This window comes from Nelumbo lutea, chromosome 4 (assembly GCF_056320005.1).
Source record: "Nelumbo lutea isolate HS-2025 chromosome 4, American lotus-T2T, whole genome shotgun sequence".
Lineage (NCBI taxonomy): Eukaryota > Viridiplantae > Streptophyta > Magnoliopsida > Proteales > Nelumbonaceae > Nelumbo > Nelumbo lutea.
The window spans coordinates 76866022-76883841 of NC_142687.1; the positions used below are offsets into that span (position 1 = coordinate 76866022).

Below are 17820 nucleotides of genomic sequence, written 5' to 3' on the forward strand. Positions count from 1 at the left end.
TTTCCGTTATTTATTCATCATTTGACATGATAACAAATTACATATGTGACATGGATACTAAATTTATCTCTTATTTTCTTTTGTAAGATGGCTTAGAACTTAGAAGTTGGAATGTTCAATCTTGTTGGTGAATTCAAGAATGAATAAAAATGATTAGAAGATGTTTTGTTTGATATAGTCATACAGGCAATGAAGTGGTCTTTTATTTTATTTTTTAGAATGACTTGGAACTTGAGAGTTGAAATATTCCATCTTGTTGGTGAATTCAAGAATGGATGGATAACATGTTTTATGGATTTTGTTTATCTTATTCAGATTTCTTTTTTATGACTTTAGAGGAACATGAACTTGAAGTTATATGAATTTAGAGTTTTAGTGTTTCATGCTATTTGTAAGAATATAAACCTATATGATTTGGTCTCATGTGTTTTATTTTCAGATTTTCCTTGCCTCATGTTTTATTTCGAGTTTGCCTTGATTGTATAGAAATAACCAAACAATAGGGAATATATTAAACAACCTTAAAGAAGATTGTTGATTCACTTGATTGTAAGAAAAACAAGGAATTAAAATGGAATATCATATGTTTTATTTCAGGTTTGCCTTGGTTATATAGAAACAACCAAACAACAAGGAATATATTAAACAAACTTAAGGAAGGTTGTTGATTCACTTAATTGTAAAAAAAAAAGAATGAAATTAAAATGGATTATGTCCATTTGAATAGATTTTTTTATTTAAGAATGTAAAACTATGCTTTAAAACGTAAAAGAAAGGGAAAAAAACCATCTTGTAAGCCCATTGCTCATTTGAATAGGGAAAAAATCATCTGAATTAAAATAGATAATGTCCATTTGAATAGGGAAAAATCCCAATCTTTTTATTAGGTTGGGCTACGGGCTCGGGCTCGGGCCTAACAAATTTCTATTCATGTAGAGTAAAAGCCCGACCCGAGCCCAGCCCGGCCCGGCCCATGAACAGGTCTAAAGCCTAAGACATTAAACCGTCAAACCTAACTGGGATCCTACCTGACTTAACAGGCTCATTGCCATCTCAGAGCTACCATTGCTTGCTAAACTATTCACTTTTTGTTCATCGTAACCTACTTTTTCATCTGTTTCGGAGGTGGGAAGAAATGTAGCAGAAACTTCATGTGTTGTTGGTCATGTTATATATACCATCTTTCTTAACTTGATTACTAGTCTTCTGCGTTTTTATCCTGGGAGGGAATGACCATTGATTCATGCAGTCGGAGCATCATGGAGTGAAACCACGGGGGTATCCTGTACCTGTAGAGGCTGTAACTAACCTAGGTGAACAGTATACCTTCTAACTCTGTAATGTTACAGCCACTCAATTTAGAAACTACTGGAAACTGACAGAAAATGAACAGTATCATAAAAGATGGTTCATAGATGAAATAGAAGCTTTTCTTCTACTGTATCAACAAATGGCATGGCAGGGTATAAACTCACAAGACAATGTCTTCCCTCAGAATTTAACAACCAAAAATCAGTAATGACAATATTTGATCAATCCATTATTTCCAATTACCAGATTGGACTTCCCAGTAAAAGGTAAGGTCGACTGCTTCTCCAGATATCATCCTAGCAATGTAATTTATCAAATAACACATGAATCAGAATCTAATAAAAAATAACATGCCAAATAAAATGGAACTTGGAAAAAGGTCTCTGGTAACAATACGTTTTGGATATAAAGCTGGCTATAAAATCTTTCTTTCTTTCAAGTGCAACCTGGGTGATGGATATGGTTAAATATAAAAAAGTTAGTGAAAGCACTGACTTCTAATGTCATTCCAGAAACAAGTATAATGCTTCCTGAAGGGACATACTAAAATAAAATATAATCCCATTTTGGTGTCTCAACTTGAGAAATGTGAACAGGTCACATGTTTATACTGCAAAAATATCAATAAGCTTAGTTCTGTAACCAGTCCTAAGTCCAACCTTCCAATGACCCCAGATAGTTGGTAAATTTGGTATTGACATTGGGTAATGGCAACTACTAGTACAAAAGTTTACCATGAACTGTAGAACCTATTGATTAACTCGCTAAATTGCAATTAATTGCTTGCCTGATCACCAAATGATATCAAATTTTTAATGCTCATGACTGACTTGTCCAACAAGGAAAGCTTTCTCTTTTAAAAATGACAGTTTTTTTGGAAGAAAAAAAATTATGCAACTAATAGCATAGAAGTTCAAAATAAAAATTTATTATGCTTGTACAATGGTGCATACTGTGAAAGGACTGAGCAACTGCTAAGGTTGAGTTGAGATCTTTAAGATGATGTGTATAAAACCTATTGATTTATTTGCTAGATTGCAAAAAACCATGTTTTTATCTATGCCCATACAATAATGAGCCTCAAAATGGGGTTTAAGATGGGCAATGTGAATGGACCGATATAATGGGCTTTGGCCATTTATCCAGCTACCAATACTCTAAAATCGATAGTATGGATCCCACAATAAATAAGATCTTTTCAAGATTTGATCATATTATCAAAGTTCTCTGAATCAAACATTTAGAGGGCATTGAAGATTTAGATAGGAATTACAAATTATAAGTTTTTCTTTGGTTACAAGTATTCTATTAAATTTTAATGTTTAGTGAAGTAACTGTTTATAAGTGTAATGAGATCTCTTGAATTCCTTTTAAATAATTTTCTATAAGCAGTCAATGAACACAAGATCAAGTCTTGAGTGTGGCTACTTTGTTAAAGAATATCAAAGTTAGGTTCAACCCTCCAAAGACCCCAGATGGCAAGGACCAACATTGGACTGTTCCATGTTGGCTTCTAATAGATCCTCTAGGTGTCAACCCCTAAAGTAGACAACCTAGATACTAACTCCTGAGTTGTTCCATCTCTTTCTTTCTATTCCCTCCTCCCTACCCACTTCACAGATCCATTTCAGATCCGATCTTGCATTTTTCTTCTAGCACATCAGTTGTCTTCTACTTCCTGAATGTTGCCTTCTTGGTCTTGCCCTATATCAGTTTGTAGTTATGTTTGATTAGTAATGTCTCCTACTCAACAGTCAACACTAGAGCAAAACATTGAAACCAACTTAAACAAGGCATCATAATATTTATATTCTTTATTACAATAAACATTATTACACTAAATTATTCATTTATAGGTTTATAATATTTTTATAATTCATATACCAGTTTCTTTTGATTATTTCCTTGTTTGTTAGGGTTCAATCAACACAAGTCAATTTTCTTTTCTTTCTTTATTTTCTTTTCATCCATATGTTGATTTTCTATGTATTGATATGAAGTTTATCCTTTTTTATGAAGATAATTAGTAATTATTAGTGAAAGGTGATTGCTAGATGCTATGAGAAGTAGGGAATTGCCCTAACATTTGGGTTTTAATTTAGGCTCAGTTTGGAAAGAGTACAAATACATACAAAATAAAAGGCTTTGCACTCTACATATTTGTATTTGCATTCCTTCCAGAATGGGCCATAGGAAAAAAAATCCATCACCACCAAGGCAGCAAGGTGCTTCCCTATTGCCTAGATTCACCTTGGCACCTTAACAATCATTATACTGATATTATCAATTCTAAGTCATAATGTAAAAAACATAACGGGAATACTATATTACATTGATTGGTATTCACTATATAAAGGTATCCAAAACAAATAGCAATTATACCAATAGAAGAAGAATGGGTATAGAATAAAGCAAAAGTCAATACTCACTGAAGGATTGATGTTAGTATGGGTTATCCAGAAGTTAAGGGAATCCCATAGCGGCTTCTTAGAGATTCAATGCTTTTCTCCGCAGATTGCATAAGCTCAGGGATTGACATTTTGCAAGCTGAACAAATTAACAGGAGAAAACTGCTGAAACTAAAGCACAATGGTTAACAAACTTTTAAATTACTAATTAACTACTACCTGTTGCTTGCAGAAACCTATGCTTGCACTATTTCAAAAGGCAACAACATTTTAAAACGCATAAAGGTTAATGAATCTTCATCAACATGTATCATGGGGTGCATTTTTTCTTTTCCTTTTTTACTTTTGTTAATCCCAGATGTTATGAATTGAAATTAACTGCAAGAATGATCCAAAGGATGTGCAAATAGAGGATTTTAGGCCCTAGGTCCCTGTAAAGGATGTATTTGAACCAAAAGTCAGCCACCACAAACACAGATATGGGCCACTTTCTTTGAGTTCTTTTGACATGACTTTTCAAGTTTAACATTTCAATTTTCAACTTTCAAAAGAATATAGAAAAGGTATTTTGACATGACTTTAGTGGAATGCAGTAGGCAGTGGCTGGGGGTACAATGCCATGCGTATTTATTATGGATAAAGCTATGACATTTATAAACCACAAGTAGGTATATAAGACTTGGCCCTTAATAAAAAAAATCACAAATGCATCACCCAATAAATAAATGTGTTAGATGGTCCAGCCATGTGTTTATATACCACGTGATGTTGTGGCCTGTACCTCCTTTATGAACTCTCCATATGAAGCCTGACAAATGGATCACCAGATTAGACTTTTAGAATTTAAGTAGCTTTCAAAGATAAGTTGATTACAGTGTCATGAAAGGGCTGCAAAACACCTCCATTGCTTGCGCACTTTCACCTATCCGATCATGGATTTTCTTATATTCCTTCTCAGCCTCATCCATCACTTGTTGACATGCTTGTGTTTGAACCTGTTGTGGTATAGAATGAAAAAGTGATCAGGACATAAAGCACATCATTTTCTTTAAAGCAACAAGTACTCTACATTTTTATCTTCTTTTTTTTGATAAGTAGCAGCAAGTATTCTACATTGATCATTGATTTTTAAACCAGTTAACTGCTGCCTATTTGAATTTTGTTTCTCAGTAGCTGTCTATTTGAAACTTGAAACTTTTTCCTCCTATTTCCAAGATAATACCAGTGGTTTAAAAGGTGTGACTGAGGTGCACTAGGCGCATAGGCTAGGCGCATTTTAGGGTATGCGCCTCGCCTAGGTACTAAAACTTTTTGCTTTTTTTGAACCTAACGGCTGGGTGGGCACTCTGCCCCTAGGCCCCCGACCACACCCCTCAAGGCAAGCCCAAACTAGTCCATGTTAGGGTCTTAAATTCTTAATTCTCACATAAAAAATGAATGAATGAACAACATTAGCAAATAGGGGGTTCTCGGAGCTTCAATGAGCAAGCAAAGCGAGCAAAGGCGGCTCGTAGAATCAGGAATGCAATATGTTTTACATCACTTTAGATACTTGAAAATGCTTTATATGTTTGATTTCATTTTTAAATTTTCATTTGAATACACTTTACATGTTATGTTTATGTATTCTAATTTTAGATAATAATTTTTTTAAAACATTTATTTTAAAATTTAAGTTTATATTTTTTATTAATTTTATGTGTAATATTTTTTGCTTTTTTTATTTTTTGGATTTTTTTATTGAATTTGCTGGCATTTTTTTAATTTTTAGCTTTCTTTTTGTGCCTTGCTTCAAAAAGGTGTGTGCCTCACCTTGCGCTTTTAAAACACTAGGTAATACAACTGGACACAGAAAAAAAAATGGACGAAACCACCAGATAAGACAATAGGGGGCAAGGGAAAGACATAATCCTTGCAATATAAATTATCACTGCACCAAAACAGAATATATTAGTATAATGGAAACTATTAGTGCAATTTCCATCACAACCTTATAAAGCACCATAAACTGGATTCCATGACAGAGCCTCCCTCATAGAACAATGTAGACATTTATCTAATAGGTCCTATATTTTTTTGCAAATTGCAATATTATCCAGTCTCTCTAAGATAACAGATTGTGGATTTTCTGACTATAGAATTGCTTACAACATAGGTTAAAGGGAATATTTGTCACAGAATATGTGCACTGCTAATCAGCCTGAAAATCGGATTCGTCATTTTGGAGACACACATAAAACATCTAGGCCAGGTTATAGCAAATTAATGACTCCACTCATCAACACAATTAGGTTCCTTTGAATAAACAAGGAAACTGAGGTCGTGCTGAAGAAAAGGTATAGCTGCTGGAGAAGATTATCCAATAAATTCAATATCTCAGACTAAGACATATCCCACAGTGGAGACCTTGAGAACTGGTGTCTATCAATACCTTTAGTTTATTGCCTGTATACAGAACCATTAGGGAAGGTAGCTATTTCAACTCCTTTAGCACTTACTATTTTTTGATTGATATATAATATATTTTTTCAACTGGCTATTATATGTTTAGAAAATATTATGTATCTAAATTGATATAAATAATTTAGAGGTATGTAATGCATCCAGTAGCTCCCAAGCTACAACACTGATGGATCTGACATGATGTCAAGAAATAGACCTTGCTGTCATGTACTCCCTAGTACCTACTGTATTAGAAGTCCATGGTACAATACATGAACAGACAAGGTAAGAAGAACATAGCCACAAAATTCAGGGATCTGTTGGAGATATTGGCTAATCCCTCAGCAGCAGGCTGATCCACAAGTTGATATGCTAAAAATTAGTAAAGCCAAAAGCCCTCATCTTACTAACACTTCAATGGACAAAGTTCCAACTCATTGAAGAGCTCTGTTGCTTATTATTGTGTTATTTCTCATGTCAATCATGTTCTTACCAATAGAATCAGTTGAAATCACTATGTCAAAAACTGTATTTGAAAATTTAACCTTCATCATAAAACTTGAAGAAAATTGGATTGAAGAGCTCTCTTGATTATTTCTATGTTATTTCTCATGTCAATCATGTTCTTGGCAATAGTGTAATGTGAAATAACTATATAAAAAACTGTATTTGAAAATTTAACCTTCTTCATAAAACTTGAAGAATATAACAAATATTACAGAGAAGAAAATTGAATTGAAGGGCATATTAGTGCCTACTTCCAACTACCACCGTACTAGATAAGTAGAGCAAAGGAAACAAAAGGCGCCTATGTGTATCCATTCTACGGAGAGAGAAAATATCGTCTATATGTATCTATGCTTCAAATTCTACGAAGAGCGGAAAACAGCACGTCAAATTTCAATACAAGTGCCCCTAGAGAACACGTGAAGCTTACTCTTACGCATATACCTAACATAACCTTTACTGTGAGTTCAACACAGAAACGAAAGAAAACAGGTTAAATTTCGAGAAAACCTGTAAGAAATTACCTTGAATCTTTTGGAGAGTCTCGAGTGAGAAGCTTCGATATCCTTAAGAATCTCGGCATGGGATAGATCGAGATGGCGCTTGATGGAATCAGTGCGTGAAGATACAAGATCTCTCAGACCAGATATCTTAGTTAGGGTTTTCTGAGGCGAAGATTTGGTTGGACGGATGGAGGCTGCAGCTAGACATTTCTTACCGGAGGAGGTGGCAAATCCTTTGCTTTTGAAGTCAAAGAGGTTGGGAGTGAAAAGAGGAGTTGCGAACGGGAGAGGAGATGTCGTCAGGTCTTTTTCTTTGGGGGATTTTGCTGCTGCTGCTGCTATTACTCTCTTCTTCATCTTCTTTGCCGTGATATGGATTCGCTCCCTTCTGCGAGGGAAAATGAGATAAAATTTGAAGCTCCTCTATTTATAGTTGCGAGTAGCTAGCCGAGTAGGGATGCAACTCGAGCGGGTTGAATTGAAGATAAACCGAGGGCTACCGGCCTAGGCGTGAATTCGAACCGAGCCGAGTCGAATACCACTCAGTTCGCTGAAATTGTGCTTGATTCGAGCTTGAGCTCAAGTTCGATTCGAGCTCGACCTTGGTTCGGTTCAAAGCTCGCAAGTTTGAATTCGGCTCAGCTCATGCTCGATTGCAAGCCAATTTAAAAAAAAAATAAAATAAAACCATACATATAAAAATACTTTTTTATTTATATACAAAAAATTAGGAATTATAAAAATTATTTTTATTATACATATAAAAATAAAAAATATACATATAAAAATGTTTTTATTTTATATATAAAAAATAAGAATTATAAAAATTATTTACAATTATATATAAAAATAAAAATATTACTACATATAAAAATGATTTATTATATATATATATATATATATATATATATATATATTTGTATGTATGTATGTATGTATATAATAAAAATTTATTTATTTATTATACTAGGATCGAGCTTGACTCGATTAGAAAACAAGGCTATATATCAGGCCCAAGCTCGACTCAGAGCTCAGTATAAACCGAGTTGAGACGAGCTCAAATAGCTCGTGAGAAGCTCGGCTCGTGACCACCCCTACCCAAGCCTAAGGTGACCTCAAGTGCTCTTAAAAAACCAAAAAACCGAACTGAATAAAAAATATGTGGTTAACCAAATTGATCAATTCAGTTTTGGTTTAGTATTTTTGAAAAAACAAAAGGCTGGTCCAAAAAAAACTGACAATTATATATATATAATATTTATATTATATAATTATAATATGTATAGTATAGTATACATATTTATAATATATTATATATTTATTAATAATATATGTTATAAATATAAAAAATCGAAAAACCAAAGAACTGAACCGGTCAACCAGTTATTTGGTGGTACCAATTTGGTTTCAGTCTGGAGAAATGCAAAAAACAATAGGATTGATTCAGTTTCAAAAATTTGCCCATGATTTGGTTAATTGAACCGTGAGAACCCGTAGACCTCAGGCTCGAGCGTGGCCCAGTCTATGGTTAAGCCCAAATTTTTTAGTCCAAACCAAAGCTTAAACCAACACAAAAGTATTACTTAGTAGAAATTTTATTGGTAAAAAAAAATTACACAACAATGAACATAGGCCCAACCGCTAAAAAATGCAAACAGAAACAACAAAGACAATAGTTAACACTAACACCAACCACATACTATACTAAAAACTAAAGAAGCAGAAAAGAGAAACCACAATTATTAAGGCAAACGATCTTAAAACACCTCTTCATACGAGAGATACCGATGCAAACTAAAAAGCCAACCAGGAGCCTATGACCAACGGGCTTCAGGGCACAAAACACCCCTTCTAGCCCATTCATGAGCAACATGGTTGCCATTCTTGCCAGTAAAACTAAACCTAAAACTTTCATTTATAGAAGATTAAATATCATTTAACAAGGGCCAGGATACAAGACTTGCTTCAAAAGATTTTTCCAAGACAGTATTATAGAATTCTTAGCATCACATTTCATTAGTATGTTTGAATAGCCTAATTCCTTAACCAAAAAACAACATTCCCTGATTATAAAAAAATTGGCATATTCAGCTGAATAAATAGAGCAATGCCCTGCTTGCCAAACAAAAAAGAACCATTACAATCCCTAAATACAACTGATGGTGCATGATCTAAAGCTCTTAGCTGGATGACAGCTTGGATGTCGGTTGCTTGGCTGGCAAGTTGAGCTGTAAGAAGAAAAACCACGAAGAACCTAGGGCGATTAATTCAGCATGGTCACTTTGATGCTTAAGTCAGTGGCTAGTTGTGTGAGTGAGCTAATACTTGAATGCAAGAGAGCTAGTAAGCACAAATTGCGCGTACTTGGGTCTCAAGGGTTGATGCCCTTATATAGATGGACTGTCGTGGGTCTAACGAAACACCTCCGAGATCCTTGACCCGCACCATTAGGAGTCCGTTCCGCCTTGGGAGGTGGATAACGTGCTAGCCAATAAGGCCTATTGTGTCCGCCCGATCCGAGCAGGGTGAGGATAAATCTTACAGTCGTGCGACATGATCCCAAAGAGCTCGAAGGCAACTGGCCTGCTTCTAGAAATCTGATATGTGCCACCTCGATAAGTTAGGCAATCCCGAGCTACACAGACCTCGGTTATTGCCAAGGTGCCAGAGACACCTGAGGTGGCTTGGCCCACTGAGGTGACAAGTGGTGTTGAGATGGCAATACATGCTGGGTCATAGTCTAGCTGGAAAGTTGCATCCATATGTCCTCTGTTTAATAGGTCAGACCAAATCACCCTTCATCAATTGCCCCCCACTCCCTGTGCCAAGGGCCCCGACCTGGTGCGGGGAGTTCATGACAAGCTCAGGTGAATTTGGCTAGGTTTCCTTCCGTGTTGGGGACGCACGGACGTCACACAGGTTACTTAACTCCGTAGACGTGAAAACGCGTGCTCAACCGGTTTTGACCTCGGGAGGCGTGTATCCAGTTTTCATGAGAGCAGTCAGATCGCATTGATCCAAACCTTCCAGGATCGGCTACAGTGGCTATAAATAGGGGCCTTGGGGTCCCTTTCTTCTTGCCTTATATTGTGCGTTCGCGGTCCTGAGGTTGCGTGTCTGCTCCCAAGTCGGTGTTGACTGCCCTTGTATTCGAAATCATCTCCTTCCCTCTTCAATTTTAGGTAAGCTGCCTTCGTTCCTCGTCTACTTCTTTTGTTCAGTTCAAGATGTCTAGTATCGAATACCACGATCTTGTCGTGATCATGGTACCAAGGATACCCCTCCAAGGGGATACTCTAGCCGTGGTCCTCGGGGAACTTATAGTATCTAGTTAACGCTTGGAGCTTCTCTACAGTCACAACAAAAGGACCGAAGCAATTTGGCCCTGACTTTGGAGAGCAGCGAGAGGTTGAGGCTTCCTTCCTGGAGACCTCGCTCTCCTGTGTTGAAGTGTTTGTCTCGGATGAGCTGGATCCAGAGCTATGTCCCGAAGTGCTCACTTCAGCAGGACCAGACTCTATCATTTTGGTCGAGGTTCCCACCTCGGCCTCAGTTGACTCACTACTTGTGTCTGACAAGCTACCAGTAGGTATCATTTCCCTCTTCCACGACTACGGTAGACCTTTGACTTTAGACATCTTTAGCTTGATTTGTTCTATTAAGAAAAATCCCGACAATCTCTCTTCATCTGAAAAACGTAGTTACTACTTAACCCCCCCCCCCGACCTGGGTACAAGGTCCCGGCATGGAAGAGATGCTACTTCATTGTCACTATGGCTGGGGGGTGGCCTTTTTTGACTCACTGGAGAATGGTCATCAGTGACCCCAACATCAAGATAGACAAAGAAACAAAGAAAGAAATCCATTCCTGGTTGAAGCTCATGTTGAGGTTGAAAGATTTTCTAGCTTAGGAGAAGCTAGTCAATGCGGGGCTAAGTCTGGGTAGGTCTCCACTTCAGTACTCACACACTTAGCCTTTTTACTTCATTTCTTCTACTAACTAGGCACATTTTTCTTGCAGGCATCATGGCTGATGTTCCAATCTCGGAGCTCTTTACTAATATGAAGAAGAAGAAGAAGAAGAAGAGGATGGTGTCACACGTTGATGCCCCAGCTGCCGAGCCTGTCACCACTTCCCCTGCACTTGCTACTTCAACAAAGAGGGAAGAAGCCCCGATTATTGACCTGGTCAAAGATGACCAGGGAACTAGGTCTCCACTCTTCGAGCCCGAGGTGGCCCAAGAACCTGAGCCCCGACCCATTCAACCCGAGGTTGCTGCTTCCAACGCAATCCCCAAGGAGGGCCAGAGCATCTTCGATGCCCGGGTAGCCACTCTCAAGAACAAGGAGGCTGTCTTCCCTGCCGAAGTCTCCAAGTATGCCGAGATGCCATGTTCTAAGCTTGCCGCTACAGCTTGGGGTCATCTTATGGTGGTATGTTCCCGAACTTATCTCCTTGTTGTTTGTGTTTTCTGCCTTTCTCAATGATGTGTTCTTCTTGCAGATGAACTCAATGATCCATTCACTGGTGGAGCAACGTCAGATGGCATTGCTGCAAGTCTTCGAGGCAAAAGTGAAGACCCTAGAAGCTAAGGTACATGCTACTGAGGCCAAGGTTGTGGGTTGTGCAAGGAAGTGGGAAGCCGAGGCAAAGCGAAGAGACGAGCGCATCCACGAGCTAGTGAAGGAAGTTGAGGAACATAAGGCTCTCCTTGCCGACCATGAGGCCATCTTCATGTAGGAGATAAAGGAGGCTGGTGCTCTTGCTATTTAGGCTTACAAAGCCTCTCCGGAGTTCAGCGAATATGTGAACAAAACTGCTACTTCGGATTTCCGCAAAGGGTTCAAATTTTGTCGCTAGTTGGCCCGGCATGTGAACAAAACCGCTTACGACCATTGGGTGATGAGAGTAGAATTTATCACATTTTTAGCCCCAAATATTCTGTCTTGCATACTTAATTAGTACTCAATTGGACTCATATTTCTTGTATTTCAGTTCAGGGCATGAAAGAAGGCATCAGGAGCAAAGAAAGGCAAATCGGATGATTTTTCACAGTTTCGGCACTGATCAGTAATGTGGGCCTAACTCGTGTATCCAAACTTCGATTGGGCTGATTCAAGACCCACTGGATAGATAAGAGAAAAATCCACAACTTTTATGTTTTGGGCTGTCACAGATTCGGAATGAATCGAAGTTAAATATGGGCCCGAAATTGGGGGAAATTCGTAGGAAGGCCCAATCCGCAGCTTAAGCGCAACTTGTAGAAAAGCCTAGCAGCAGCCCAATTCGTAGAGGAGATTTAATACGAATCCAAGAACAAGAAACTGAGACGAGTCTTATCAGATCTAAATTTATGATCTAATCCCATAAAGATAAAGAGATTGAGTTCATTAGATAAAAAGATAAGAGTAGGATTAGACTAGGACTTTCTATTTTTGAGAGATTAACTTCAAGAAAGAGTAGGAGACCACCCCCTCCCCTTAAGCTATATAAAGGGGTAGGGGGGGGGGGGACTAGAGAGGCATCAAGAAACAAAGGAGCAATCCAATTATCAAGCAAGAAGTCTGCAAGAAGGAGGAGGCGGCAAGGAGAAGAGGAGATCTCAACTCAAAGGGCGAAACCATGAGTTTTTTCTTTCCTCTTGTTTGTTTTATTTCTGCTAGTATGAACTAATTTATCTATAGTTAGGATTGTGGAAAGCCTAATCATATCAATGAATATATTTTTATTATGATTTATTCAAGATCGTGATTTCCATATAGTCTATGAATTATCTTGCTTAATGCTATTAGGAGTGACCATCTCTTAATTGATCAAGCGTATGTGAATGAATCGAGAGAGGAATTCATATAGCTAACCACATAATTCATGATGTGAATTGAATGGTATATAGGGGTATATACACATGATTCATCTAAATATAATAGTTTTTCCTTGGACTTAATGCACTTCTATCTTGAGAACTCTAGTCGAGAGATCAAGGGGTTACCTGATAGAAGTAGTTTTAGTATATCTCGAGAGAAATATTAAATAAAATTGGAAAGGCTTCAGCTTATGGGAATGACAAATTATCTTGGATAATCTCATCCATTAATATTCATTGGAATGGTTAGGTGGACCAAAAGCCCTAGCGAATTCAACCAATTGTTACATACTTCAGCATTGTTACTTCTACTCTTGTTATTCTGTTTCTGTTTTTTCATTAGTTCTTATTCTCAAATCCGAAATTCGATTGTCCAAATAATTAGGGAAGGCTGTAGTTCTAATATTTATTTTGTCAAATCCTCATGGGAATGATATTTTTATACTACTTGATAACTAGTGCACTTGCTAGGGTTATATTTATAGCTATCAAGTTTTTGGCACTGCTGCCAGGGATTTAATCCTAAAATAATATTTGAACACCTTGGTTAATTTGGATTTTTTTTCTTTCTTTATTTAAAGAGATGCTTAGGAAGTATCCTCACCATGGAATACTAGTTTGACATCTGATGCGGCACGATCCGAGCACTCCTATCTGGCTGCTGACTGGCTCCTTGTCGGCAACGGACGACACCTGAGAAGATGAGAGGAAGGATTCCCGGGGATTTTACCCAGTGGGAATACTTTGATGCTTAAGTTAGTACTATATACGGAAAGCAAAGAGAGAACGAAGGCTAAGAGCGGAGATCACGCTTTATCACGATATTTGAGAGATTAGAGGTTTTTCAGAAGAAGTTTCTCCTCTGCCCAGAGGGCTTTTATAGGGGTGCTCTTATGAGATCGGGCATAACTGCCACTGGGCCCCTGCCACAGTCGTTACCTGCCAGGGCTGCGCAGGTGGCCGTTGTGATGTACTCCTTGCCCGGGTGAGTGACACGTCTCCAAAGTGACAGGCATGCCTCCGCCTACTGAGAGGCGTGGGTGCAGACTGTCGAAAGGATAAGGACTACGCCATCAGTTAGGGACGTGGCGCAGTCTAGCTAGTATGGTCTGTTAAATAGAAGCTTCCTGAGGAATGCTAGTGCGGCCCATTCGCGAGCTACTTTGCAGCGAGCTTGGAATACTTCAGGAGTACCCTTAGTAGAATTGGTCCTCGGGATGACTCGTCTGTTTGAGAGCTCAGACGAGCTGGTTTTCTTAGCTCACAAGTTAAAGTTGCCTCGGAATATCCCTTTAGAGGTAGCTCGGGGAACCCGGAGCTCGCGTTGTGGCAAGCTCCTCCTTTTGCATGCTACGATGTAGCAAGCTGCTTTATGGGCCCGTTACTTAGTTGTACTGGGCCACAATGCTGAGCTATCGCTTACGCTGAGTCAGTGTCCACGTGTCACCATTTTATAGGTTGGGTCAAATCATCCTTCATCAATTGTCCCCCACTCCTCGAGATAAGTGTATCGCCTTAGCACGGGGAGTTTATGAAGCGCGATGGACTGATTTGACCAAAATTCAAATTTGATTGACTATCCCCATTAAATGCATTTATGGGAATCAAGAGATCTCCTGACTTCTATGACTTTTCGGATTCCAAAAATGGGCTAAGGTGTGACTACCTTAATCATGGAAGATGTGCCGCCAATCGCCTTTGGTTTTCAAAAGGCGTGCGGTCAGGGCGCTCACGGACCGTTGGATCTACTTTGATCCGAGCCATAAGTTTGAAAGGATGGGGACTATAAATAGGGGTCCCCTCGGGCCCTATCTTCTCACATGCCATCTTGCTGTCTTTGGATTCTGAGGTCGCATACTCTGGGCTTTTGGTGGCTTCCGGGTGCCGTAAACCCGGTCTTTCACAAGTTTTCGGTTGGGCGGTTGTGCCCTGTGATGATCAAACCTTTCCCAAGCTGTTTAGCTCGATTATTGCACTTGTTATTTTCCTTTTCTGCTCTTTCTTCCTTTTTTTTTTGACAATGGAAGTTTCTTCCTTCTTCTGAGTATGATGAATTCCCTTTATTTTTGCTAAAGTGATCTCATCATTTGAGCTATTAAAGTTACATACCTGAAGTAGGACTCTTCGGTAGTCATTATCCTGATTTGAAACATTTAAGGCCTTTGTGATATACCGCGAAGTGATTACTATGTATGCCCGAACTGTACATTGGTTGGTTATTCCTCAGTTCAACCAACTTATTGAGACGAGCCATTCTTCGTAGGGTTTAGACCCGAGCTGCTTACACCCTTGATATCTCATACCTTGCCTTCGCCACTGAAGTGGCTAAGTCTTTCTTCACGCCGAGGTCTTTGTTAGCTCGGTGTTTTGGCCCTTGGGCTGAAGGAGTAGCTCGTGGCCCACTCTCGGAGTTTTCCCATGCCATAGAGGCGACTAGGTCCTATTGTTGAGGTCGGGACCGCAACTATTTCTTCCGTGGGAGTGGCTCGCTCTCCGCCTTGCTCCGTGGGCCGCTCTAGTTCGAGGTCGCCGGCCACCTTGGTTTTCCCCTTTAGGGTGGCAACATAGCACTTGCGGGATTCGAGCTGGTCGCCCCGTGCTACTCCAACACCGAAGTCTGTTGGGAACTTCATGGCCAAGTGGTAAGTGAAGACCACCGCCCGTAGGACTTGGGTGATCGGTCGACCTACTATGACATTGTAGGGGGAGGGGGTTGCGACCACCAAGAAGTTGTGCTTGAATCTGACCACACAAGGCCACGTGCCGACTTCCACAAGTACTGTCATTTTCCCAAGGGGCTGGACTTCTTCTCCACTGAAGCCTACCAAAGGAGTGTCTGTGGGCTTTAGGTCACTTCTTTGCAATTGGAGATGGTCAAACACAGCTTTGAACAGAATGTTGGCTGAGCTACCTAAGTCGATGAGTACACGCCTGACCTCAAAGTCATTGATTCTTAGCTTTATTATGAGCGCGTTGTCGTGGGGGTAGTGGACTCCTTGCGCATCATCTTCTGTGAAGAAAATTGGCTCTTCTGTCCTCGACCGCTTTGGGGGGTTCTGCTACTCTCGGGTGGCTTCACGAACCAAAGTCCGAGCTGCTGCTGTAGTGCAACCCGTGACGATAGAACCTCCCACTATTATGTGGATGGTTCCCCGGACTGGCCTCTCCTCTGGAAGCTGCCTCTATAGTTGTTCGGCCGGCCTGCTGCTGGACTCAGGAGCATCTTTACCGTGCTCCCCTTGCCGACATGTTCTATTACTATTGTTATTATTATTGTTTTGTACAAAGTTTCTCAAATATCCGCGACGGATGAGCTCCTCTATCTCGTCGCGGAGGTTTTTACAACTCTCGGTACTGTGACCGTGGTCTTTGTGAAAACTTCAATACAGACTCTTATTTCTTTCATTGGGATTCCCCCTCAGATGGGGCAGCCACTTCACGTATGGGGCATCCTTAATCGCCATCAGGATTTCGGCCCGCTTCGCGTTCAGTGGGGTGTAATTAGCTCGGTCCGGTGCAGGAGCTCGGAACAATTGACCCTACTTTGCCCCCCGGATTGTTTCCTTTTTTCTTCGGGTGTCCCCTTGACTGGAAGACTCTCCTTCTCTCTTTCTTTTTTTGGGTGCGCCCTCGCCCTTCTGGTTGATCTCCTCTTTGGTGGCTATGAACTTATCTGCAAGCTTCAGAAACTCGGTTATGGTTGCGGGTTGGTTAATGACCATGTGCCACTTGAACTCTTTGTGCTTTACGCCCTTCTTGGCTGCTGCAAGGCATACGGCGGGGTCCGGGCGTGGTATCTGCATACAAGTGTCGTTGAACCGCTTGATATAGCTCCGGATGGACTCTCCCTCTCTTTGTGCTATGTTGAAGATGCTTTCTTTAGTTCACGGGCACCGTTTGCTGGTGAAAAAGTGGGACGTGAAGGCTTGTGCGAACTGCACCCAACTTCTTATCATCCCAGGCGCCAAGTTCCAGTACCACATGCGGGCTGCTCCCCTAAAAGTAGTGGAGAAGGCCACGCACATACACGACACGCTGGCTCGCACCAGGTGCATCTGTGACTGAAAGACATCTACATGATCATTCGGGTCGAACGACCCATCATACTTGTCAAGAGGGGGAAGCTTGAAGTCCTTAGGCATTGGGACTACCAGGAGTTCGGGAGACAGGGGGGACGGAACCAAGAGGAGGGGAGCTTTGGCTTCGACTGAGCTTACCTCTTCTTTGCCCATGAGCTCGGGCAAATCGCGGGTGACAGATCGGCAGGCTCGGCGGCGGCGCCTCTGCTTCTTGGTGGGCTCGGCGTTCGTGCTACTCACCTCTGCGCTATCCGGAATGGTTTACGCCGGGAGTAGCCCGGTCTACTGGTGATGGCTGCGGACAGAAAGGTCCTGCTTGGAGTCTGTTGCCAGGATCTCGAACTGGTTTTCAAGGATCGGGGTTCCAAACTTCGACTGTCGGGGTGATGTAGACTTGCCGAGCCAAGGCCCTCCTGACCTGTCTGCCCGCGGTGAGATCGGGGTAGCTGGTCTCTCCCGTCTGCAGTGGTGGGAGGCCTAGTTTTTTGGGAGATTTTGGGGGGCCTCTCCTCAGCCGGAGTGCTCACTTTGGCGGCGAGATTTGGCTTGCTGCGAGGCTGAACGCTGAGACGGGAGCTGAGGCTGCTGACGCTAAGGTTGGGGCAGCTGGGGGAATTGTTGCTGATACTGATATTGGGAGACCTGGTGCAATACGTGTTGTTGATAGAGCTGAAGTTGTTGGAACTATTGCATTTGGGCCTGCATG

At 40.5% G+C, this 17820-nt stretch overlaps 1 protein-coding gene across 4 annotated transcripts; it reads right to left on the bottom strand.

Annotated features, from left to right (window-relative positions):
- Positions 1-1381: 1381 nt before the first annotated feature.
- LOC148861179 (uncharacterized) lies at positions 1382-7567 on the bottom strand. 4 transcript variants are annotated; one of them, XR_016113261.1, is made up of 6 exons: positions 7193-7567; positions 4619-4714; positions 4479-4527; positions 3741-3858; positions 1708-1757; positions 1382-1607 (listed from the first exon to the last, which is right to left on the bottom strand). XR_016113261.1 is itself a non-coding variant. In XM_088986255.1 (5 exons), exons 1-4 carry the CDS (start codon positions 7526-7528, stop codon positions 3764-3766), a joined length of 576 nt encoding a protein of 191 aa, XP_088842381.1. In that variant the 5' UTR covers positions 7529-7567; the 3' UTR covers positions 1382-1607; positions 3741-3763. The 4 variants fall into 4 exon arrangements, 1 of the variants encoding a protein (XP_088842381.1); XR_016113263.1 differs by having other exon boundaries at positions 4501-4527; positions 7193-7552; XR_016113262.1 differs by lacking the exon at positions 1708-1757 and having other exon boundaries at positions 4501-4527; positions 7193-7552.
- Positions 7568-17820: the final 10253 nt, after the last annotated feature.